The sequence below is a fragment of the Epithele typhae genome, assembly GCF_022376455.1.
Source record: "Epithele typhae strain CBS 203.58 chromosome Unknown BXZ73scaffold_154, whole genome shotgun sequence".
In the NCBI taxonomy this organism is placed as follows: Eukaryota; Fungi; Basidiomycota; class Agaricomycetes; order Polyporales; family Epitheliaceae; genus Epithele; species Epithele typhae.
In genome coordinates, this window is record NW_025954345.1 from 1 (window position 1) to 24833 (window position 24833).

General features: G+C 59.5%; 6 protein-coding genes across 6 annotated transcripts; 3 read left to right on the plus strand and 3 right to left on the minus strand.

Moving 5' to 3' along the window:
* Window positions 1–32: 32 nt before the first annotated feature.
* On the plus strand, window positions 33–1209 carry BXZ73DRAFT_108309 (uncharacterized protein; the record flags this gene model as incomplete). Its single annotated transcript, XM_048017125.1, has 4 exons — window positions 33–656; window positions 714–951; window positions 1014–1078; window positions 1135–1209. Coding segments are annotated over 4 exons (1002 nt in total), but the record flags the coding sequence as incomplete, so codon positions are not given.
* A 3149-nt stretch (window positions 1210–4358) lies between these two features.
* On the minus strand, window positions 4359–5553 carry BXZ73DRAFT_108310 (uncharacterized protein; the record flags this gene model as incomplete). The annotated part of the gene is made up of 3 exons (XM_048017126.1): window positions 4359–5222; window positions 5299–5457; window positions 5518–5553. 3 exons carry the CDS (start codon window positions 5551–5553, stop codon window positions 4359–4361), a joined length of 1059 nt encoding a protein of 352 aa, XP_047871197.1.
* A 1288-nt stretch (window positions 5554–6841) lies between these two features.
* BXZ73DRAFT_108311 (uncharacterized protein) lies at window positions 6842–8390 on the plus strand (the record flags this gene model as incomplete). Its single annotated transcript, XM_048017127.1, has 2 exons — window positions 6842–7226; window positions 8035–8390. 2 exons carry the CDS (start codon window positions 6842–6844, stop codon window positions 8388–8390), a joined length of 741 nt encoding a protein of 246 aa, XP_047871198.1.
* Window positions 8391–9976: 1586 nt separating this feature from the next.
* On the plus strand, window positions 9977–11564 carry BXZ73DRAFT_108312 (uncharacterized protein; the record flags this gene model as incomplete). Its single annotated transcript, XM_048017128.1, has 4 exons — window positions 9977–10138; window positions 10269–10720; window positions 10774–10932; window positions 10988–11564. 4 exons carry the CDS (start codon window positions 9977–9979, stop codon window positions 11562–11564), a joined length of 1350 nt encoding a protein of 449 aa, XP_047871199.1.
* Window positions 11565–14010: 2446 nt separating this feature from the next.
* Window positions 14011–17714, minus strand: BXZ73DRAFT_57410 (sulfate anion transporter; the record flags this gene model as incomplete). Its single annotated transcript, XM_048021578.1, has 16 exons — window positions 14011–14166; window positions 14386–14425; window positions 14640–14760; window positions 14819–14839; window positions 14924–15032; window positions 15105–15252; window positions 15340–15402; window positions 15462–15593; window positions 15653–15820; window positions 15876–16017; window positions 16078–16322; window positions 16376–16488; window positions 16539–16730; window positions 16780–16885; window positions 16939–17041; window positions 17474–17714. 16 exons carry the CDS (start codon window positions 17712–17714, stop codon window positions 14011–14013), a joined length of 2100 nt encoding a protein of 699 aa, XP_047871200.1.
* A 493-nt stretch (window positions 17715–18207) lies between these two features.
* Window positions 18208–23428, minus strand: BXZ73DRAFT_108314 (cytochrome P450; the record flags this gene model as incomplete). The annotated part of the gene is made up of 13 exons (XM_048017129.1): window positions 18208–18359; window positions 18420–18429; window positions 18796–18923; window positions 18984–19012; window positions 19075–19341; window positions 19402–19664; window positions 19782–20007; window positions 20064–20242; window positions 20307–20451; window positions 20507–20598; window positions 20651–20748; window positions 22073–22574; window positions 22634–23428. The coding sequence occupies 13 exons, from the start codon at window positions 23426–23428 to the stop codon at window positions 18208–18210; spliced, it is 2886 nt and encodes a 961-aa protein (XP_047871201.1).
* Window positions 23429–24833: the final 1405 nt, after the last annotated feature.

A 24833-nucleotide genomic window follows, 5' to 3' on the forward strand; every position in this document is an offset into this window, starting at 1 on the left:
AGCCGACAAAGACGTCCTACGCCCGCGTAGTCTCCAACGAGTCTGCACCAGCACCAACCGTCCTTTCACCCCTCCCTTCCAAGCTCCTCAGCGCGGCGGCTTTAACCTTCATCCCTTCGACCCCCCAACGCGCCTCCTCACGGGAGCCAACTACGCCCCCACTTACGTCCTCGTCAAACTCTTCCGATTCTCCCTTCTCATCGCCCACCTACAACTTCCACTTCCCCTCCCTCAACTCCGTTTCCCCTGCGGACCGCAAGGAGTCGCGCTCACTGCCGCCCCTGCTCCAGAAGGACGAGAGCGGGTTCTACGTCGAGGTCCCCGACCCGGATGAGGCTGAAGCTGACGCAGACGCAGACGCCGGTCCGGGCGTCACCCAGAGCCTAAATGGCACTCGGAGCGGGACGCCTCGCCGCCCGTCGGCGGCCTTCCTGCCATCCTTCCTCACCGACGGCTCGCCTCCGTCATCGCGCTCACGCAACTCCAAGACGCGCGAGATGGTCGACCGGCTCCGGTCTTCCACCAGCTCCTCCTCGGGCCGCAAGGCAAAGAAGTCGGACCGGAGCCGTAAAGCCTCTGGGTCGAAGGACACAGAGCACACAACCGAACCGGCTTCCCACAGCAAACCGGAAGGCGAAGGCTGGATCTCGGCCGTTGTGAGCGAGGATAGGTCCTCATGTTCGCTCGTCACTGACGACGGCTGGATCCTCCAGAGTACCTCTACCGTCGCCCCGCCCCCGTCGCAGATCTCGCACGCCAACGCGCACGGGAATGGACACAAGCGCGGCCATGGGTACAAGCGTTCCTCAGGCTCGTCACAATCGCACGCGTCGGTGTCAACCGCGCCGTCCTTCTCCCCCTCCACAACGACGGCCTCGCTCTCCCCGCCCCGCACATCCCCCCGCTTGGCGTTGGACCCGTCCCTACCCCACCGCACCCGTGTACCCTACTGTGTATGGCGCTCCGATACCCATGCAGTACACCGCGCGCGGCGCGTGGCCAATGGGTACCAGGCCCCGGCATGTACATGGGCTACCAGCCATTCGGAGTCCTTCCGCCCGTTGCTCCGTACGGCATGGTAGGGGTTGCGGCCGTCGCGCCCACCGTGCACCAGCCGCACCCCACGCGCTGCAGCCCACGCCAGTCTTCTATGACGGCAAGGTCAAGCCCGTACAGTGGTACGTCCAGTCGCTGCGCAATAAGCACTAGTGGCGTTCTGACCTCCGGGTCTCCGTCTTTCCGCTCCCCCCGCACCCCTTCCGTCCCCTTCCCCTCCTTCATCCACAGAGGTCGTCCTCCTCCTCCCTCGGGCGTTTCTTACGTTTCACGGATTCCAAGTAGGTAGTTGTTCCTTGTATCCCGATTCCATGTTCGTCGTACCGTGTACCTGTTCCCGTCTGTTGATACACACACATACATACGCACTCCCCAGCACTCCCATCTCCATCGTCTTGTACATATGCACACCCCCTCACGCTCCGCGTTTACGACCCACTCCTTCCTCTTTTCCCTTTTATCCGGCCCGCGACCGCGTTGGACACGCTCGCCCCCCGCTTGCACCCGTACACCGCTCACTGTCGCCCTCGTCCGTTTCTTACCCATCCCGCCCGTCTACGTCCGGCGTCTGGTATTATTGGGAGCCCTCATCTCGACCTCCCCCCTCCCGAGCTTCTCTCGGCCGCGCCCCCGTGCGCCCTTCGTTCTGCCAATATATATCTGTACTCTTCTCCTCTCTTTCGACGTGGCGTCCGCGTGGTGGGTAACGTGTTGCCGCCAAGAGCACACATCAGAAAGCAGTAGCATGCACGAAGATGCTGGGAGGCTTCTGCGCCGCGAGTGCGAGGGGCGCGAGAGCGCCGACCGGCGACGACCGCATGCGTGTGCTCGTGCATCCCAGGCGGCGCGCCGCTGTCTGTGCCCGCCGCCGCTGGGATACACGGCGGAGGGGGCGTTGGGTGAGTCGGAGACCGGCCGAGTGGGTGGCAGAAGCGACCGCGGGGCTAGTGGCTGGTGACGGATGCAGGGGGCGAACGTACAGGAGGAGGGACGCCGCGCGCGAGGGTGGGGTCCCGAAGGTCTTTTCGGTTTCTTCTGGAGGGGCAGCTGGTGCTGGAGTGAGGCCTTGAGGAAATGGGGGCTACGGAGCGAGAGGAGACGCGCTCGCTGTGGTGTGCTGGTAGGTGCACGCCAGCGCGGCGGTCGGGACGAGGACGAGGTGGCCTGGCCTGCGAAAAGAAAGGCTCGATTATGGCTGAGGACGACACTGGAGCGGATGCTGGAGGAACGTGCAGGATAGCATAACTCGTGCGGTTCTCGGCGTGCCCGGGCCAGTTGTGGGGGGGGGGGGGTGAGGATCTCGCGCGCGGAGGATGCTCGTCCTGCGTGAGGCAGACCTTGACGAAAATAGCACGCGGCCGGCGCGACGTCTTAGACCGCATCGCACTCGCGCGCGGATGTGCCGTTGGGAGGCGATCTCGCGTCGCATGAGAGACTCAACGCCGGCATGAGGTAGCGGGCGCACCCTCGTCAGCGCGGGAGCGAGCAGCCAGGCAGCTACGTTGTGTGAAGACTGAGAAAGATGATCGTTCGTTCGAAAGGTGCATCAACTTCTGTAATGCAGCGGGTACAGAAAAAAAGTTCATACTGCATGGCGTCAGACAAAACGACGGTGATAACGGCGGAGAGCGCCGATGTAGCGGGTAGAGCAAGGAGCCTGAGGCTTGAAGGCTGATTTTCTTCCGCGTGGTGTATGGGGTCTGCGATGATAGTGTCTCGCTCGAAGAAGCCGAATGGCTAGCAAAGAGTCCTTGAGTAGTGCAAGTGTGCTGATTTATTTGCCTCGAGTCGAAAACGCGTACCGCCGCCAATACGAGACTACCAGCCAGGCTGAGGGTCTCGGCACTCCATTTCATGAGGGAGAAACTGACGCGTTCCATGTATGCAGACGCGCGTCCGTTATGGCGAGGTGGCCATCGGAAGCTCGGCGTTGATAGAGACGACGAAATCAAGATGCGGTCGTAGTAAACGCTGTTTTTGTTCGTTCAAGTGGGAGTAAGTAAGAGCGAAAGGCCAGCGTGGCTCCAAAATCAAACCGTCTGGTCCCCGGGGCCCGGGCCGTTGACCCCGTCAAATTGGTGCACCGCCTTGCGCCAGCCCAAAACTTCATTCGGACCTACATCAACGCTCGAGGGAGATTCATGCAGTCCGCACATTCCACATTTCGAAACGACCGAAGTTAAAACGGAGGTCATCACTTGAGCTCCCACCACCTCGAATCTCGATGGCGGTAGTCCGGGCCTACCAAACGGCAGTACTATCTCACTGCTTAGCCAGATCCCCTTTTCACGCGGTTAATTAAAAGTCCACTTCCGGAGGCAAAGGACTCAGGTCTGAAGCGTACGAGTAAGATGTTTCAAAGTCGTGTTCCCTCGCTGATGCAGGTTTTCAGGGGACCGCAGTGGGTTGGTGAATTTTGCGCGTTTCACCGGTTTGCGAGCTGAGACACCTCGGGCGCACGCGATCGCAGCTACCACGGAGATGATATCGATGCGCCTCGGGCATGTTTCGGAGGGCCGTAATAATATCGTTGCTGCATGCATCGCACGGAGGCGGAACGCCGCGGGAGGCTGAGCCCTACTACCAGGGGTCGGCTACCCTGCATTTACCTGCACTGTGATGACTTGAGAAAAATTGCGATTGTGACGAAACTGCATCCGGCTTTAGCAGCACTAGTGACTGATGCCGAAGGACGAGTCTAGGTTGCCCGAAATCGCCGAGCGCATCTCAGCGTGCAGAGCTCTTCAGAGATCTGAATTACAGTACATGGATATGAAATCCAGAGATCAGTGAAAAACGGAGTCGAGGGAGGAACTGTGACCAGAACCCGCAGTGGTCCGCAGGAGCACAGGTGTTGCGCAATCTCGATGCTGCAGATAATGTACTCGGCGTTATGACGAACAAACGTTCACATTCGGGCTAGAGATTGATGCCGATAGAGTCGGAAACGCTAAGATTAAACCAAAACGCGCGCGCATACTGTCCTCGGACGTTGAACATGAACATTTCATTTGCACGTTGTATGGGCGTCAGAGACATCACTACTGATACATTGTCCAGTGGTACAGTTGGGAGAAGGCAGAGGCCAAAGGGAGGGTGGAGTAGCACGGGGACGATAACGGAGAGGACACACGGGCCGGCGACCGACCGTGGATACGATAAACATCTAAACTCACACTGGCGGGGAGCGACTGCTCCGATTGCACTCCCCAGTTTCGCGCCCGCGCACGCTTGGCGACACAACTTCCAGCGTCGGAGACCCCGAGGCTCCTCGACACCTCGACATCTCCTGGTCCCTGCTCTCAGGCCAGGTTCTCGTCCGCGCGCTCCGCGGCGTACGCCGCGCCCTTGCTGGGCAGCGCCCCGAAGCGGAACGCGTCGAGGTCGAGGTCGAGACCCATGTCGACATCGTCGAAGTAGCCGACGCTGTCGCCCGCGCGGCCTTGCATCGCGCGCGCGAGCTGCTGCAGGCGCTCCGTCACCTTGTCCTCCGCGACGGGGGACGAGAGCCCACCGACGGCGAGCGACGGGCGACGCGTGCACGGCGGCGCGCCGAAGAACCACTCCACGGCGGGCGAGGACGAGGGTGCGAGCGCGAGCGCGGGGTCGACGCCGCTGCGGTCGAGGTTGAGGCCGAGCTCCGCGGGGTCGTCGAACTCCCAGGTCGAGTCGAAGCTGTCGTCCATGTCCATGTCGACCGAGGATGCCACGGACGCGAAGCTCGGCACGCGGCGGTCCGGGAGGGGGCGCGAGCGCGAGCGCCGGCGGGAGAACGAGAGCGGGGTCGAAGGGCGTGAGGGTGAACGCCCGCGTTCGGGCTCGTCGAGCTCGAGCTCATACTGCTTGCGCTTGGAGAACGGGCTCGGGTTCGGGCTGAGGCTGAAAAGCGGGCTGAACGAGACGCCGGAGTCGGCCCCGGGGGAGAACTCGGAGGAACCGGGGGAGAATGGAGCGTGGCACCGGGTGGCCTCTTCGTGGGCGTAGTACTCGGAATTCGAGAAGAAATGGTCGTGCGTCGGCGTGGTGGGGCTTTTACATTCATCTTCTAGTTCGACCTCAGGAATGGAGGGGAACTGGAACGTGGGGGACATTGGGAGCGTGGGGTGGGCCACCGCGAATTCGGGAGCGGTGGGAGTCATGAAGTGCGGCACGCCTGCCTTGGGCATCTTCAACGTTGCGCGGACGAGAGGGGCGAACCGAAATGTTAGATGGAACAGAGAAGGATTTAAGGGCTGTACATACCATAGCGAAGAAAGGATCCATCAAGTTGGCATTCAAAGGGCCCTCCAAAGAGTTCCTGCTGCACGGAGTCGGAGGTGGAGGGGACGGGAGCGGGGCCTGCCACGCATCATCCTTGTCCTGAGCCAGAGAAGGTGGGACGAACACCCACAACGCCTTGGACTGGGGACCGCAGATCATGATGAGCGAGATTACTTGAGGGATGAAATGACAGATACGCACCTGCTTCATCGCGCGGCCGAATGTTTTAGAGTCCATCGCGGATGAAGAGCTAGGGATCGAAGTGGCGATGCGGGACGAGGATGGAGCGGACCTTGGCTGTGAGGGTGAGGGTGCGTCGGAGGGCGGGTGAAGAACAGGAGTGGCTTTATATGTGCCTCGATGTGCGGGTTGGTGCAAGTACAAAGCTGCCAAGGGTACAAAGGCCGAGTGGCAAGGGCCAAGGTGTCAGTAGCGTGCGGCTCGCGTGGTAGAAGCGCCTGCGAAAGTACGGGAATGAGAAACGCCATGGAGGAAAACTATCTGCTTTTAATACGTACACGGAGTATGGGGGTTTGGTCAAAGAGGCGGCGCAAGTGACAAGTCCAGAACCACTACCACTCTGCACGTTCATGGCACAGGGTTTCGCTTGGTCTTTGCTTGAACAGTAGCGAGCTGCCGCTGAAGCAGTGGCCCGAGTGGCTGGCGGAAGATATAAAGCCAGGTTTCGCATCCTCAGAGAGGAAAAGAACACAAGAACGCTCATCGCGATGCAAGCCAGCACACATAAGCCGCTTTCCCGAGAGAATAGTTGCGATGAAGCGATTATTCTGCGGGCGCGTCGAGTACGGATAACGATGGCCACAGCCACGTCAATCGGCGATCCTGCACAGAAGAAACATCAGTCACGAGATGATGAGGTCGTGCAAGAGGATTCACCGCCCGTGAGTCTTGTCTTCATGATATGCGAACAATCACGACTGACGTAAGGCAGAAGAGCATTGCGTCGCAAGAGCCATCAGGGAAACTATACGCTAGAGAGTTCGTCATAACAGGTCCTGCGAATGTTCCCATTACCTGTATGTTCTGCTGTCTTCAGTAAAATGGACAATAAATCCATCATCAGAGCACCACCGTTAGTGACAAAGCCGAACCTGCGTTGCCAAAGATGTTAGTGGACTTGCAACATGGCGGCATGGTGCAGTCCTTTTCAAGAGTTGACAATATCTGACAGCAATGTCCTCTCCGAACGAATGTTGTTGCCACAAAAAGGAAGAGGCGCAACCGCAGCCCGCTCAATGGGCGCCTGTTCCGCCGGGAAATTCCGTTAAGCCCGAAGTCTGACGAGGCACGCGTCCGCGACTTGGACCGCGAGCGTGACCGTTCTTGACATCTTCCACCATCTCTCCCTCGACGCATACACCCACCGACCCCGACCTCGACCTCGACCTCGACCTCGACTGTCGTTAGAAGTTGCCTCGCGCTCACCTCGCCGGTAAGCCACAGAAGTCCCTCTGACCCTCCGGCATGTTGCTGATGCACCTGCCGCACCATCATTGGCCAACAGATGTTCCCGCCCGCGCGTGTCGTCGCGCTCGGCGCAGCTCCCCTCCCGGTGTCCCTGCCAGGCCTGGGGACGAGGCTGAGGCTGTCCGCCGTGCGGGCGATCAATGTTCACGCCCCATCCGCCAATCACCACGCGTCCCCGTCCGAGGCCTCGTGGAGGTTGCCCGCGACATTCTTCTGCCTCTACAGGCTGTTTCTGCGCACGGCAGCCGCGTCGGTGCTGCATGACCGCAAGACGAAGAAACAGTTGCGGAGGATATACCGACCGATGTTCACCGAAGCGGGGCGCCGGATGCACGAGCTGCAAGACGAGCGGCTGGGCCGGGAACTCGGCCCAGGCGAGCGTGCAGCCCGCGTCGCGTGGCTTGCCGAGTGGGAGGAGCGAGGTGAGTGGCCTCGCTTCCGCTGTGCGCACTCAGTCCCTGCGTTCTTGATTTCGCCTCGCTGCATATATGCGCCCTCGTTATGGCCCGGGAGCAGATCTCATAGTCCTCCGAATCTTAGACGGATGGTGGCACTCCACTAGACCGGGCCTCGAATGGTTTTGCGCCTCCTATCCCCGGCGCAGACGGGACCAGTGCCGGACAAATATTCACTTGTCTCTGCGCATGAGTTTCAGTTCGTGGCAGCCTCGGTTCCGCCTTGCACTTCGCTTCCGGCTGGTGTCGGAACGGTCGGAGGGCGACAGAACGATATCACCAAGCATAGCTGAGCATATCCATGTTCCGCGCTCGCTGGGGCACGCATGACAGTCTATTGAATGGCATCAGTGGATCCGCATCTGCTTCCCACAGCTCTCCGTAGTTCCGTGACTCTTGAACGGAGCTAACTACGGAATATATGCGCGTTTCGTGGGCGCAGAGGGATATTTTTATCCGCCCGGTATATCACGGCGCCGGGGGCCGTTGCAAACTGTAGGACTGCTATGCCGCGCAAAGCGTCCTTCTAGCGGGGTCTATAAAGCAAATTGCAGGTCGAGCGGCTCGGCCAGAGTTCGGGCTACCACTTAATGATGATGATTCTTCACGCTGACTCTCCCATCTTTGACATATTCATTCGACGATGTTGTCGGCACCCGTCAACGTGATATCACCGACCACCTTTCCACCACAAACGCGCACTATCTACCACACAATTGGCACAACTTCGCCGCCGTCAAATGGACCTGTCAACGTCGAACCTTCGGCGGACCAGTGGACAACACGCTCTCATTCCTCCACACCTCCGCCGTCGCACGCGGCGTACCCCATCGCACGCTCCGAAACTTTCGCGCGATGCAACTCTTGAACTCGCACGTCTTCGTCAACCGAGCGAGGCTTCCGCAAGGGCCGGTGTGGTCGGGCCAGTTCCCGCTTGACCATCTACGATACCGATCGCCGAAGTTCCCGCCGTTCAAGCCGACATCCCAGGACGCACTGGCCACTCGCGGGATGCACATGCTCGCAGACACGATCGGCATGGCGGAAGCTCAAGGGCGGCTCACCCTCGGCCGGGTTGGGAAGCTCAAATGGTCGCAGCACCGGGTGCTTAGCGACTCCGCGAAAGCTTGATCATAGTTTCGTCGTAGGAAACCGTAGCGTAGACTCCGTTGGCCCAGATCCGCGCCATCGCGAGGGCGAGAGGACAGAACAGGCGCGTACGGTTTCGGCACTGGTGGCGGCACCGACCGGTTGGTACCAGTGTAGCAGTGGCGGACGGCCTCAAGACGACACCGGTGGACAGTCTGTGCAGCCAGGATACGAGCCGTGGGACGAAGAACGATACTTGTAAGACGACGGATTGGACAAGGACCGGAGGCTGAGCGGGATGGGGCAGGGGGCGTATTGTATGCGGCGGGCGGGCGCTGGCGAACATCGTTACAGCCTCGCGCTGGTGCGAGCACATCACCTTTCCAACACTCGGCGCGCATACCGGTGCGTGCTCCGTTACCATGAGGGCGGCACTTGCCCCAGGGGGGAAAGCTCTGGTAACGTTCCGTCGGGACTCGGCGTTGCTACGGTGGGCGCACAGGCCGCGTCTTGCGCCACATTGCGGTTATTGGCGTCATCAGACTGACGAGACGTGCAGATAGGATACGTAGTTGCGGACGTTCGCGGGCGGAGACCTTTGCAAACTAGGGCGCATCATATGGGACTGTACTTCAGCTGAGAAGGTCGGCCTGCGCGAGACGTCCTGCAAAGAACTGTGAGTGTTTCGATGCACCTGCATCCATTAGTAGGATGTTGATGGTCTAGGCCACAGCCGAAAACAACCAGTGATCGAGGTCTCAGATCTCAGTGCAAGCGCCTGTGCGCTGGCGGCCCGTGACGGTCAGACTTTGCTTCAAACTGCGAAAATCCTTTATGTACACTCATGCGCACGGCCAACATCGCAGATATCCTCATGAATTGCAACACCGAGCACTACCAAGAGCACGCGGCCGTCCACGATGCATTCGCCGCGCCATAGTCCGCTGATTGTGCACCTCGGACATGTGTGGCCACTGGTCAGCCGTGCCACAAGGACGGATTGTGGGCGGGCATGCACGCCGAAGATTCCCTTTTTCCTTCGGAACGGTTGTGCCCCTGGGCCTGCAGATCCGCGCCAAATGCCGCGTGCTTCCACCTGGAGTGCCCAAGTGAGCTTTTGTCGCGCCAGGGAGCGCCGGGCGCTGATTGATCCCTCCCTCCTCTGCAGATCACCCTCGGTCGGGCTGTCCACTCTCCCAAGCGCTCGGCGGCGCTGCGTCAAACAGACAGCGATACATATACCCATCGCCAGGTGCGGGAAGCTGATCGCACCCCGTCACGTCCGCACCTGCTCGAGCCGTTCTTCCCTCGCTACCACGTCAATCATGGCAAGCGGTCTCCACAGCCATCAGCCGGTGGCAGGCAGCTCATGGCGGCCTCATGACGGCCTTCCCTCGCCCATCGCCAACGTCATTTCTTCTGCTTCTCCCCGTGTGGCGCCCTCTTCGCCTTCCTCATCAAGCTCGGGTCCGGTGACATACATATCCCTCCAGATTGACGTCCCAGCCCACCCACCTTCCTTTGTCCGCCCCACCTTTCCTTTCCCCCGTCCCGCCTTCTCCCCCCTCCGTACGCCCAACGCGCGTACGGGCTTAGGGCGCAGAGGTGCTTTCAAGACTTCCCGAACCATGGCCGCTGTGCGTCCAAAGCTCACCGTGTCCCCCGCGAGTGCGGCGCAGTATGCCCGGAGCATGTCCGATTCGCCGGCCACCGACTTCCTCGACCTCACCCGGTCCTGCCCCACAAGCCCGTCGGTCGAACCGGCACGCGCATCTGCTGCTAAGGGCAAGGTATGTCACTTTGTCCGTCCCCTTCTGTCCTCATTCCCCCACATCCCCTACGTCGCTCTTATGGGTTGCTGCGTCTCCATCCGCACGACAGTCACTCACACAGCCCACACAGGGCTCATCTGTTCCACAGCCTAGCGTGAAGAAGATGCGCAGGCGAGTCGCGCTGCTTAGCGGTGTGCATCTCAACCTCCCGAGCTCCCCAGTGGTTGGCCCCTCCCCCCCGGGCAGCTCGCGTGAGACTGAGTATACCTTCACTGCGGAGTGGGACTCGACGCAAGACGAGTTCGTGTTCTCGGACATCGAAGGCGCAGGGCCAAGCACGAACACACCGTCCTCTTCGTCGACGTCGTTCACGACGGGGGTGCGCAGCACGCGCACCTTTGCGGGTCCGTTCCCGTTCGACGTGAGCGAGGACGAGATGGAGCTGCTGCTCTCGCCCCGCGCGTGCGCGACGTCCATCGCGCGCTCGCTCTCCCTCAAGCTCGCCATGGCTCATTCGATTTCAAATCCTTCAACATCTTCTACCTTGTCCCCGCTTTCGCGCTCGCCTCTTTCCCCCGCTATCTCCGACATTTTTGACCTGTACACGTCGACACCCAACAAGGCTTCATTCTCCGCGCCGGCGGGCCATCGAGCGACGATTCCGACTACGCCGATTCCGACACCTCGTCGTCTTCCATTGGCACCCCTTCGGACATGTCCCTCTCACCGCCTTCCTACAAGGACGCCCACTTCGACCCCCCGGTTATCTCCGTCACTTTCTTCGAGCAGGAGAACACGGCACCCTCGGTGGCGTACGCGCTCGGCCCTGCTTCGGCGGTTGAGTTTTCTCACACTCTGCCTGAGAAGACCCGCGTCTTTGCGCGAGCACCCCTCTCCGCTGGAGGTGTTTCCGCCAGCGCGAGCGAACCGCGTCGCCCTCGGCCCCTCCCGCGGCCACTTCCGCCGGTGCCCGCCCGCTCCGGGTCGTCGAGCGGTGCAGACGTCGTACGTCACTGAGTCGCTGCCCGCGCCCCTTGGCGCCGTCGTGTCTGTGCTGAAGGGTGACGCTGACGGGCTGCCGCTTGCCACACAGCGCCGAGTTCGCTCCGTGCCGCGCCCGCTCCCGCCGTCCCCTCGGGGATGGTCGCACGCACGGGGGACGAGCGACCCCGCGCTACGATCGCCGTCCTTCCTCGACATGACCACCCTTCCCGCCTTGGCCCCGACGCGGTCTTCGTCTCTGTTCTCGTCATCGACCCAGTCCGCCACTGCGATCGCGCCGCCATCGGCGTGGGCGCAGAGGATGGCCCCGACGCAGCGCGTCCGACACGCTCGTTCGGTCAGTGCCCTCGGGTCGAGCTCGGGTGGCTCGCGCCGCTTCTTTCCTGCTTCGCCCGGCCCCGCGCCCCGCACGCGTCCTCCGCCGCCGCCAACGGTGCTGTGAGCGGTGTGCCGGCGCAGTTTAGATTCGTCTCTTCGTTTTACTTTCACTCTTCGTTTTCTCCTTCTACCTAAGACGAATCAAGTCCATTAGTTTCTTCATATTATGTTCGATTATTCATTTTAACCTTATTCACTGCTGGTCACAGCATCGTTCGTCTACATACCCTTTCTTTATCCGCACTGGCCCTGTGTACATCACAGTTCGCGTCATAAACTCCCTCCACGCACCCTCCCATCCATCCATCACCCTCCATCATGTCTGCCGTCCGCACCCACCCATACCCTCCTTCGCCCGCCCACCATCACCCCCTCCCTGCCACACAACGCCGTTGCATAAAAGTTCCAGGACTGCATGTTCTACGCAGCAAAGTCAAGCTATTCTATGTAGTCCTAAGCACGCAGCCCCCATAATTGTACAAACAGCCTGCAGCATCGCACCCTCCCGCGCACGCCCGACATCCAGCTCCGCTCCCCCGCCTCTCGACCGCCGGCAATCGGCATTCAGCGTCCTCGCCTAGTGCCCACCCTGCGAACTCCCCCGACACCGCGGCAGCCCACGCGTGCACCGTGGGCCTGAAACGCTCCAGCGTGAGCATGGCTGGCTCGCGAATCGGACGCACATGTTCTCCGCGCGTTCTTTGTGCATGATCGGGGCCTCCCCGACGCGCACGCGAGCTCGTGCCGGGAGCACGGCGGCCCAATCGCCCCATCACGCATCAGGCATCCCGACACTGAGCATCCACAACTCGAGCATCGGGGCGCGCCCACAGGCGATGCACTGCGCGGCGCGCCGCACGAGCGCCACGCCCCACGGCGCCGCACGCCCGCGCAATGCACTGGAGGCGCGACTCGCGCCGTCAGCAAACATCGCGTTTCGACGTGCGGGCGTGGATGCTCACAACCGAGGAGGTAGCGGCATGGACTGCCGGGGTGCTGTGGCTACTGCGCTTGCATATGTACATACTGCAGAGCAAGCTCGTGGAGACCAGAGCCTCCCGGCGAGGCACAGATCTGCGCTATCCTTCCACGCCACCGCGTCGCGCGCCGGGTGCGCCCCGACCGGCGACTCCCATCGAGCGCGTTCTGATGAGACCCAGTTAGCGTTGGCACTGCGGACGGCGGACGGCAGCGTGCGGCAGCGCGCCCTGGCGGAACGGCTTCCCTGCCCCGAGCCCGCCGCTCCTAGACACTGGACTGTTGGACAGACAGACGGTCGAACGCGAGCGCCGCTCGCGAGGAGCGCACCCCTCCGTCGGATTGCCAGTGCCGCGTGAGGAGTGCGCGGCGCGCGTGATGCGTCCTCCGCGGCGGGGGATGCGAGCGTGCGACTCCGCCGGTGTCTAGGTAGCCAATGGGCGTGGGTCGCGCACGCTCACGGAGACAGGTGTGCTGTCGGAGGCCAGGCCCACATTGCCTGCCAGCATCGGACCGGGAAGCCTGAGACGGATGCGCGCGCTTGGTCCGAGTGAGAACGGATCCATGTCGGCGCAGCTGTCAGACCTTGTCAAGACACCTCGACATTATTGTGGCAAGTACGGCAGCGACACCCGCGGAAGAGCAGCTTCTTCACGCACTTGCCCTCCCGAGAACGCGCAGAGCCCGAGACCCCCATACTATATCTGAACTTCGGAGGCGACCGCCTGGGAGCGGGGTCCCGCGAGCGTGGTGGCGCCGTCAGCCGCACGCTCGAGCTCAAGCACTTGAGCCGAGCCGCACCACACGGTCACGAGCAGCGCCGCAGACGGCGGCGGACGTCGCGCTGCACCTCGCACACCCAACGCGCGAAAGGGGCTCTTCTGTCCCGCGCGTCCACCGGAGTCCCGTTTCGTAAGAACACATCCATGGAAGCCTGCCCGCGGAACGTCGAACGAGGCCGGTGGGTGATACTGCGCAGATCCCATCCACCGTGGAGGCGGCGGGCAGGCGGGGAACATCGAAGGACCAGGTGCGCGCGCACGGGCTCCCGCGCACGTCGGTCCAGTCACACTGTCGGCGCCGCCCACACGCGTACACAACACCACATCGCCGATTCCGGCGGCGGAGAATGCTCGTCCGGGCGGACATTGCACCCATGCCGGTCAGCCGTCGTGCCCCTCGCTGCTCCTTGCAAGTCAGTGGCGGGATATGCTCGGTGAGCACTCGAGAACGGCGGCGAGGGAGCTTCGGGTGCCCACGGCCGTCCCGCCAGGACAGCCTTGTGGTTCGCCCAGCGCCGACGGACGTCGTGCATCTGATGCCTGCGCTTCCGCCTCCCACCACCCTCTCCAGAGCTGAGCAGGCCGACGTCCCTGCGGAGCCACCAGTCAGGACCAAGACCGATCGGTCGAGCTGCATTCAGTCCGCGTGCTCGTCTACGGACTCGTGTCACCGTCGCCTGTCCATCCGCCTCCCGTTTTCCATATCCTCCTCCCGTCGTATGTCCACCGACACCCCGCCGCTGTTGCGCCTCATTGTTCGCGCCCGGCGTGCTCCACCTCGGCCATCGCGCTCGCGACGTCCCTGCAAAACGCCTCGTCGCCGAGGAGGCGCACGACGCCCGCGGCGGCGAACTGCGCGCGCGGCGCGGGCCTGAGGTGGGTGATGTACAGCCCGACGCCGCGGTTCTGAGAGGGTGAAGGTGAGTGACGTTCAATTCCGCACGCCTAACTGAGATAGAGAGGGAGCGGGCGAGGGAGATAGAGATGGACGGGCGCGATGATGGGGGAGCGCGGCGCCTTGTGAGTTCCGCGAGGGAGCTGGCACGAACACGGTCCCGCGGGAAAAGATCGGGGCAGGTGGAAGCCGATGAAGCGGGAAAGAGGTATGATCGCGAACCGGCGTACCTTGTAAGTTTCCACGAGCTCGTAGAAGATCTGCACCGCCCTGTAGATCAAAGATTGCACGTGAGCAAAGTGTTGCACATCCACATCGCTTAGAGCCCTACACGGACGGGCACGCAGCCTTTGCCGCCCGTCTACAATCTCCAGAGATGGAGAAGATACGCGGCCGACAGAGACAAGACGGGGACCGGCGACCGCAGCAAACGTGACGCGAAGGCGTCTGCACGATATATCGCAAAGAAGCAAATGGAACTCACGATGCGTCGATGGTCTCCACGTCTGCGAGATGGAAGACGAGGACGTTCGCCGCGTGTCGATGCGGCTCGTCCGCGGGGTGATGCTTGTCATGCCCATAGAGCTCGAGTCTGCGCAGCCGTTCTGCATACAGATGTATCAGCGCTGTTCTCGTGATGTAGCACCGATGACAGGCGCGCACCTTTCAATTGTGCAGTGTTGGCTGTGGAGAAGTGGATCGGGAGAACGACGTCAGCGTGTCAGCCACCATCAAAATAAGGCATTGGTGCCAAATAATAAGATGTACCAAAGTCCAGGTTCTCGCGGATGCGAACGATGAGCACACCAGAAGCATCTTCCTCGGCGTCCGGGTTCTCGTCGATGGGCTTCCACCTGTCTGTTCCCGGGATCCGACCCTGCGTAGTGAAGCGGCGAATGTGGGTGAGCGATACCATGGAAGCCGCCCCGTTGGCTGGTAGGGAACTCACGAGAATCGTCATGCGAGGCCGCGAGGACCGGTGCACGACTAAGAGGAGGGAGATAACGACGCTGACCGCGATGCCGATCTCGACATTCCAGATGATGGTGAGGAAGAACGTGAGGGACATGAGGAGGAGATCGATCCATGCCCGCATCCTGTGCATCAGGAATGTGGTTAGTGTTTGCGCCCTCACGACCAGGGGTAGATGTCGGAAGATATAGCCGATGATTGAGTGTACGCACTTCAGGTAGAACTTCGCATCGTGAGGGAGCTCGCCGAGCAGGGAGAACACGATGAGGCAGATGCTGTGTGGCCAGTCAGTTTGTTTGCCGCGCGTGACCCTGACAGGAGGCGCCGCACGTACATTGAAGCTAGCACACATTTCGGTAGGTAGTACAGATACGGGAGCAAGAAGAAGGTAGCGAGTAGCACAAGTGTCGAGGTGACGAGCGACGCCATTTGCGTGCGCCCGCCGAGGTCTCCGTTCAGTTTGGACCTAGACGGCGTTGGTGTCAGCACCCGCTTCGCAGAATATGTTCAAAGGCTGACGCTCACCTCGTGATGGATCCGTACGCGGGCAATGTGCCCGGGACGAAGGAGCCTACGATGTTTCCGGCTCCGAGCGCAACAAGCTCGCGGTTAGGGCTGATACTGTATCCGAACCTGCCCGCATTCTGCTTAGCGGCGACGATGCTGTCCAGAAAACCGACCACGGAGATGAGCCTGCCCCTCGATATATCAGTGGACGCTTCCCATGACAGATATCACAGCGCCTTACACTGCAGTTGAAGTAGTGCGTCGGAGATACTTGAGGGTGGCCTTGGTCAATGGGAACGACACAAACGAACTGCCGGAGCTGATCGGCACCGCACCCAAGATCTCCACCCCGTCATCGTCCCAGTCGAGTTCGCTGCATAGAACTGGAAGACAGGATCAGCGTTGAGCATTTGGTCGTTTCAACCAATAGAAGAGATACATACGTGTCGAGACGACGACCACAATGAACACCTCCGGAATGCGATAGATGAACCAATACTTCTTGAACGCCTGTTTGAAGGTGCGAACGAGCACTAGCACAGCAAGGGCTCCAAAACTGATGATTGTAGTAAGGCGGTGGGCGTGCGTGAACGCATTTTCGATCAAAAACAATAGCTTCTCGAGTGTCGACTTGGGCTGTAGAACATGCTCGAGTTGCGTGAGGCCGAACATGGGAATGAGCTGTTCACTATCTTCGAGGTCAGGTTGTGGCAGGAACGAGTAGTGCATATGTGAACTTACATCATGATGACGACGGCAACGGCCGTGACGAAGCCACGTAGCAGAGCACGGCTAAGAACGACATCCAAGAACCCGAGACGGAAGAGGCCGAGCAAAAAACTGATTAGACCAACCTGTGGGGGCTCGATGAGACATAGAAACAGTCATGTTGGGAAATACTCACTTGGAACGTTATTATGGTGGAGATGGTGATAGATAGAGCATTAGGGTCTATGGGATGTGTGTGTGGGTCGGCGTGCAGTATTTCATCGATGGCTTGACCGACAAGAAGAGACAATGCGGCTTCAGGAGCAACGTTGAGCTGTCTAGAGGTCCCGAGAAGGGCATATACAATTCCAGGGATCGCAGCAGAGAACTGAAGAAAGGTCAATGTATGATAGATTCCCGAGAGAATACACACGTACTAGACCCGTTATTGGATTCAGCTTCGCCAATGACGATGCATACGAGATAGATTGTGGGATGAGCATGCTTGCAACGGTAAGGCCTGCGAGGAAATCCCCAGCAAATCTACAGTAGGAAGGTGAGTCGTTTGGTGACAACAATGCGTAGAAGTTGCGTACAGCGAGAACGAATACTGAGGAATCCATGCGGTGGATGGTATGTAATACCGAACCTTCGCCCACTTGGACTGTCTGCGCCAAAGCGGGGGGTGAACATCGGATCCTGTTGCGGAAAAAGGGTGAGTATATGCGCTCCAAGACTCTCGAAGAGGCCCTGGGCTTCTGCGGTGACCACAACTTGAGCACAACGTCGGGGAATGAGAGCCCCTCAGATCGCGCGCCAAGCGGATCGTCCTCTCTGCGTTCTTGTTCAATGCAGGTACCCCGACTTCCCAAGCGCAAAAGGCCTCGACATACACAAGCCTTAAAAAAGCAGGAACAGAGAAGATAGACAGGGTAGGAAGAAGCTCGCATTGCCCTGGCCCTCGTCTCCACCTACATACAGCGTCCAGGGCCGACATCCGGCACCCCAACACTTCCGCCGCTCAGATCCTGCGCTCTAAGACTCTCGAACATTTCCAGAACCAGCCCAGCCAGGGAATCTCGAAGGAGAAGAAGACGCGCTCGAAGGAAAAGAAAGAAAAGGAGAACCCACCTTCGCGTCTCGCCTGACCTGCTGCCTCCGCGTCTCCGATGGTCCGCGCTCCCAGCAGCGCCGTTGTCTCACCCGCCTCAGGCCCTACGTACATTCCCGGCGTCCGTGGAGTGACCGCTCCGCTCCCGGGAAGGCTTGAGGACACGGAGGCGTACCCAGAGAGTGTGGCAACGTTGTACGGGAGCTGCGGGGGACGCAGCGTCTTGTCGCTGTCGTCCTTGCTGTGGCCGCTGGAGTCCATGGTCCAGAAGAGCTCCTCTAGTGTCGGTGACCCGGTAGTCGGTCTTAAGCAATGGTCTTGCTTGAGGTGTGCGTAGAGAGCGCAGGGTGTCTCGCTTGGGTGCAGATGCTCGTAGGCGGGAAGACAAGGTGCGGGCGCAGCTCGAACGTGTCTCAGACGTCCGTGGGTTGCCTTTGGTCGACTTTGGTTTCGTTCACGAGTGCTTCACAGTTATCCACGGTCGGCGCGTCGGGGGAGGGAATTATGCTATCAGGTCATGAGGCAGAAATAGGTCTGCGGAGTCGGTCCCTCTTTCCTTCCAGGCGCCGGTCCGGGTGTAGCCGGGCCGGATAAGCCGAAACCGGGCCGTACCATGTACATAGTCCTCGCTCGGGACAGAAGCTGGCGAAATGCATAAGTAAGACACACCATCAGGCCTCTGCTATCAAGAGGGCAGTTGCCACAACCGTAGCTATTAGATTCGTAAATACTCCGTTACGTTACGATATGACATCTACGCTTTGAGGGCCAAATTTATCTGAAGCAGCATCTCGGGCTTGAGGCTGTCACCCATTGAAGGATAAACCACCGCAGACATCGTCCAAGAGATGGGCTTCTCCGTGAGCTCGAACGTGGACGAGCTCAAGACCTTTGTTAGAACAATCTCTGCACACGACGAGTGCCATCAGAAACGACGCACGAGAAGCCGACCACAGAATCACTCACTCATCTCGAGCTGCGAAAACTTGAAGGTCGACTCTCCGGCGGATCGGTTGCGAGAGCTGCTCGGGAGGTGCGGATGGGCCCGTCCCCCTGCCCAGCCCGGCGGCTTTTCTTGGCGCACCCCGGTGCTTTCGGGCAAGGAGCTCGAGCGGGGTTGCGATTTCATGACGTCACAGTTTTCTTCCGGCTTTTGTCGGAGTGGCCAAGTTCGAATCCCAGGCGTGGAATTGTATACATACGTCAGCTACGTACACATAATCCTGGAAGCCTTTCGTGCTTGTGCTACTAAGAACGCAGAATACCTCATAGTACGTGCGCAAGTTCTGGGAGAGCTCTTGGGTACGATGAGGTCCTAGGTGATTTATTTAAGCCTCTTCACCTTAAGCAACAACTCCGGTTTCAGGCTGTCGCCCATCGAAGGATACAGTACGGCCGAGGTGTTCCACGAAACCGGTTGTTCTGTAATATCAAACGAGAACGAGCTCAGAAGCATGCACAAGACGATCTCTGCGATGTCCAAACCATCAGCGAACAGGCGCGAAAATCACGTCCTAAACAAGGACTCACTCATCTCGAGCTGCGAGAACTTGAACCCGCTGAGAAGGACGGCGCGATCGTCAGCAAGTTGGCGAGATGCAGATCAACACGAGTCACGTACATGCACGAGCGCGGCCCCGCGGCGAAGGTCGTCAAGTGCGCGTACACCCCCGGGACGCGCGCGTCCTCGAGCGCGGCGGGCAAGGGCGCGAGCCAGCGCTCCGGCTTCCACTCGCGCGCGTCGGGGCCCCAGAGGTCCTTGTTCACATTGCACGCCTGGAAGTTCATGAACACGTGCGTGCCGCGCGGGACCGGGAGCTCGGCGAGCGAGCGCCCGTCGCGAGTGCGCACGGGTGCGGACAGCGGGAGAACGGTGTCTTCGGTGGCGCTGAGAACACAGCGCGTCGTCAGGCAGCAAGCAAAGAATACTCGGAGCGCGTAGACGTACAAGCGACCGAGAACGGCGACCGGGGCATGGAGGCGGAGCGTCTCGCGACAGACGGCGTCGAGGAAGGGTAGCTTGACGAGGTCGTCGTACGCGAGGTCGGAGCCGTCGCCGCCTTGGGCCTCGACAATCTCCGCGCGCAGTTTGTCCTGGACGTCGGGGTGCATGGCGAGTAGATGGAGGATTCGGGAAAGCGCGTTCGAGGTGGTGTCCATGCCGGCGAGGATGAAGGTGGACACTTGGGCGACGATCTCTTCGTCTGTCATCTTCTCGTTTTGAGCGGCCGCCATGTTTGCTTTCACTGGGACCAGGGGAGGTTAGAATGACGCCGGAGGACGCGGGAATGGAGGATGACGTACGACAGATGCTCATGATGTCTTTACCTTCACCATTCTGTGCTTCATGGCTACATCGCCTTTCTCGAGGGCGGTCTTCTTCTCTTTGATGATCTCCTCCGAGCGAACGGTCATGATGTCCGAGATACTGAGGACCTTTCGCACAACGCCAAGCGGGAAGTGGCGGAAGATGGCACGAATGATGGGGTCGGAGAGATACCACGACAACGAGCTGGCACCGAGCCCAATGAGCGGAGCACGGATGAGAGATGGGCTACCAAAACACATGAGCTATTCTTCAAGAAATATCTAGAGATGATAGAAACGCACAAGAACAACTTGATGGCCTCCGCGAACGAGTCCATTGCGTTGTCGGTGAAGTCATCGAATGAATACCCGAGCCCGGCTTGACCGAGCATCTCAAGCGTAGTGCGTCCCATCCAATCGTTCATGTCGACCTCTTGTGCCGGCGCGGAAGCCGCAACTCGCTCCATGAGGGCAGTATGCAGCTGAAAATCAACGTGGAAGGTTGACATCAAGACGGGCTTAGAGGATGAGTTTAAGGGAGCGTACCCGATGCGACACTCCATAGAAAATGTGAGTCATGTCTCGAAGATGAGCAGCAGAAAACACCGGGTTCAGGAGTTTCCGCTGTCGCCTGTGTACATCTCCATTCCTCACCGAGAGAACACCCGGGCCCAGGAGGACCGTGAGGAGGCTGGCGAACATTGGTCTGTCGGCCGAGCGGGATGATAGACAAGACAAGGACGTACGTGGACGGGGAGACGCTCTTTTGCCAGATATGAGTGTCTTTGACCATCATCGCGTGCAACGCTCTCGGGTCGTGCACGACGACGGCTCGATTCTGGATCGACAGTAATGAGCAACGGATCACACAGACAGATATATTCCCTCACGGCTAACAACAGCCTGGTGACGAAGGCAGGACCATAAGTATCGGCGCATTGAGCATACTCTCTCCACGCTTTGGATTGGAAGAATTGAGGGATGTTTCCTGTTTGACGGCAATGAGCGACGTTCCGGGTCCAAATAGCCGGCCGAGCCATGCACTGACCTAGAATAAACGACTTCGAAGCTGGGCCAGGTAGGACGTCGAGAGGGGACCGCGAAACGTAATTGTGGAAAATTCTCCACAGTAGGTAGGGCACCCCTACGAAGGCAGCAATAGCTGGGAGCCCGACAGTCATGTGAATGGGAGATTGAGCAGTTGCAGAAGGCGGAAGACGGTGGGCAGGTGAGGGGGCAGGGGATGATCTGGGAGACATTCTGAAGACACGTACCAGTATATATACCTGCATCTGGCCCCACATCCAAGTCCTATCCTGGCGATCCTGTGGCGCGCTCGAGATGTAGTCAATAGACATTAGTAGAAGTCACGTATTCTGTCAGTATACCTTTCGTCGCTACGATTAGCGCGCTCGTCGCTCGGAACTTTGAAGGCCTCGCAGGTGGTGAAAGGAATCGCCGTGCGCACCATGAAAACCTCTCAAAGTTCTTCTGAGATTGTATTGACCCGACTTGAAGACGACGCAGGAGGATGAAGATGAGCGCTAAAGGACGTGATCGAAATCGGAGGTAGGTGGGTCAGCTCGGACAAATAGATACAGCGACAGCACTATCCAATTCACCGGCGAAAGACGGGCACTGTGCTAAAGGAGTGGGCACTGTGCAGCCAAAGGCCGGTGTTTGGAGCAGGGCCGATGTTTGAGACCCTGGCCAACCTGGTTCGGAACAAGCCGTCTTCTTCCGAGCTCCGATCAAACCTTTTGCGCTCCGCGCTCCAGTCGGCAAAGCGGGCGCCCGAGCTCAGCTGGACACTGAGAGTATTTACAAGGATTCGAACATCCTGAAACGGTGCATGAGGTGACCGCGCGGTGGCCACGATGTGACCCGGTACCCGTCCCGCGCCTCAAATTCAAGTTTCCTTGCAACTTGATGCTCCACTTAGCACTCAGCGCCCCGAATGTCAGAACCGTGTGTATTGTCGAGGAACAAGTAGCGTGGTTTTAAGTAGGGTGATATACAGGAGGTCTACACGGAACATGGACAGGTATCATAGAGACGGGGGTATCATATAGTATGTGCATGCGACGACGAACTTCACCGCGACTCTTCCCTGCGCTTCCTTGCGCTTCCACTACTCGCTAATCCCGTCCTAGCGGAGATGCGGAACACCTGCCCCTTCTGTGACCCACACGAGCCTTTCACCATATGGTGAGACGGCATAGCGTGGCCTGATGAGAACTGGTGGGGGCATTTGATGCGTAGGTTCGGACGTCCCACGACGGCGGTATGACTCGAGACCAAGTGGTGTGCACCGGAAGCCGGCTGCCACGAGTACTGGAAGCGGTCGGCGTGGTGACGGCGGAAGGAATCGCGGAGAAAGTCGGCAATGGCAAAGACGTCTGGATGGGCGGCCGATGCAGGCGAATTTTGACGAGCGAAAGACGACACGGGCTCTGGTTGAGATATGTGCTGGAACAGTTGGCGCATGGTAAAATGCATGCGATGGAAAACGGGTAGGGTGTGCGACTGATGGTTGAGAGTAGCCTCCGAGATATTCCCCTGATTCAAACTGAGGGTGGTGACCGAGCCAGGAACGAAGGAGGCGAAGATGACGGAGGAGAGAATGGCCAAGGAGAGGAAGACAGCGGCGAAGATCTTCGTGTGGGCGGACGGCAGAACGGAGGCTTTGTCGACCCAGTGACGAGGAGTAGGCTGGGTGTCGGTGGAGGGGGTACTAGTTTGAATGGGATCCTGTCTTTCCGACGACTCGGCGGCGGTTTTGCGCGCGTCGTCATCGGGGCTATTTGTGTTCGACTGAAGAATGAAAGCAGTTGATGAATATATGCGCCACGGGCAACGCGTGCAGGACGTACCGCGGAGCGGAGCAATGAAACGAGGGCAAAAGAGGACAGATTGATAATGATCAAGACAACGACAAAGGCTAGGGCTCTTGAGACAGTGAACAGGACGCGGAAGACGGGGCTGGCGACGATCTTGATGTAGGGCGAGGCAAAGGATAGGAATGCAGAGATCTGACGAGAGATATACCAGAGAAACCCGAAAATCCATGAGAGATAGGGGAGAGACCAGGCAGTGAACGTGAGGACGGGAGGGAGGATGGTATCGAGGAGCTTGCACGCCAGAATGAAGAAGGCCTGGGCACTGCGGGCGACGTTGGTGATGGTGCGCGATGTGGTGGTGTGGATGCATTTGAAGAGGAGTGCGGCGAGGTGTACAGAGAATATAATTGCATGGTGGACGTTGGTACCCCAGGAGATGCCGGTGTAGAGGATCCGCTTGACGTCGGAGAGGAAGGGGAGGAGGACTCGGCAACCAGTGGGATTCAGTTTGGCGACGTCGATGAGCCGTTGGAGTAGTGCCAGGACGCTGAGGGATGTGTGGTGGATGGCAGAGACGAGAGTGAGGTACGTCAGGGCGACGGCCTCCAGGATCCGGCCGGCGATGAGGAGCGAGTGTTGGAGGAAGACGGTGACGTCATCGATGTTGACGCGGCCGACGACGACGCCGGCGACGAGGAAGACGGCGGCAGCCAAGACGTGGACGAGGAAGACTGCCGAGGAGGAAAGGAGTCCGAGGAGGAGAGAAGCCGCGAGGACGAGGGAGAGGTGGAGGGCGACGAGGAAGGTGACGACTGAAGAGGAGGCCATAGTGAGGCTGAGCTGGGAGGCTTGGAGAGGCTGAGGGGGCGCTGGTGGGCACCAAGTAAGAGGACGGAGAGTTCACTGGAGGATGCGCCTGGCCGGGCGGGGCTTTATATGTCTGGCCTGGCGGGGCTTTCATATGTTCTGCGCGGCGTAGGCGTTCAACAAATTAGAGTTCACCAGGTCGAACGCGTTTAGGCGCACGTGAGGAGACGCGTGCCGCTGTTCGGGAGCCCTGCGGGTCGGGGTGCGGGTCCCCCGTCGTACAGAGTGAGGTTCAGCGTAAATAGAGCACCACGAAATGAGGTACGGCACCATATGTGATCCTGCGATAGACGCCACGCGTGCGAATGTCATGCGCAAATGGGAACAATTGATGGGCGTTGCCAAGTTGCTCAAGACCGTCATCATCGTGCACCGCAGGTTGTTGACATTGTTGCTCTACCCCGCGTTGGGTAAGTACCGCACTCGGAGTTGTTCTTCAATGCATGAGTGACGCTCATACTATGCTAGCACATTTACCAGAATTATGGAACACGTGTTTCCCCCCGGGCCCCAAGTGCTTCGATCTCTCAATGGTGACATCCTGCCCACCATTCTCTCATACCCCTATCTGGGAGACGGATTGAAAACGGATACAAGAGACTTGCGACGCGCTACAGCTTGCTATGCCTGAGTCTGCCACGCATCCTGTCTTTCCGCCTATACGTTGTCGATTTCGCCATCGAGCCCGAAGACGGCCCCTTCTTACTTTCCGATGGAGTCATGGAGTCTTCCAATGTCTTTCCCCGCCTCCCTCGATTTCGTGCACTCATCGCCTTGGGCCACATGATCACCTTACCCCTCATACACCTTCCACATGCAGGCATCATCGAGTTCATGCGCACTTGTCCCGCGCTGCGTACGATTCAGTCCCCACGCTCGAAGCAGAGACCTTTCCTTTCGATCACAGCTCCGGCAGCAGTGCGAGGAACGAGGCGTTCACGCAAGTGCGCGAGTGCAAGGTGTCTGTGCTCGTCTGCCGGCCCAAGACCATGGGGATAGCCGGGCGGGCGGGGCGGCGTATGTTCCCGTACCTGGAGATTTATGAGGCGGAAGACACGTTTGAACTCGAGGCCTAACGTTTGTGTACGTACTGAGTTTACTATTCTTCGATTTGCGCCTCATTGACAAACTTCAAATTCAACGTTCCCGTAGTATACCCGATACTCGGTGGTGCAAGGTAGTCGACTGAGGCGGCGTTCGATCGGATGATCCGTTGAATGTGCAATTTACGGCTGCGCCCGAGCTCGAACTTGCCGTGATGCCCAGGAGTGCGACCAGTGCATGCCGGGTTAAGCATCGCGACTTGGATTTCCGCCGTTCCAGGCTTGAAGCGTCCTCGATTCCTCGCCGCGGGTACCGAAGAGCG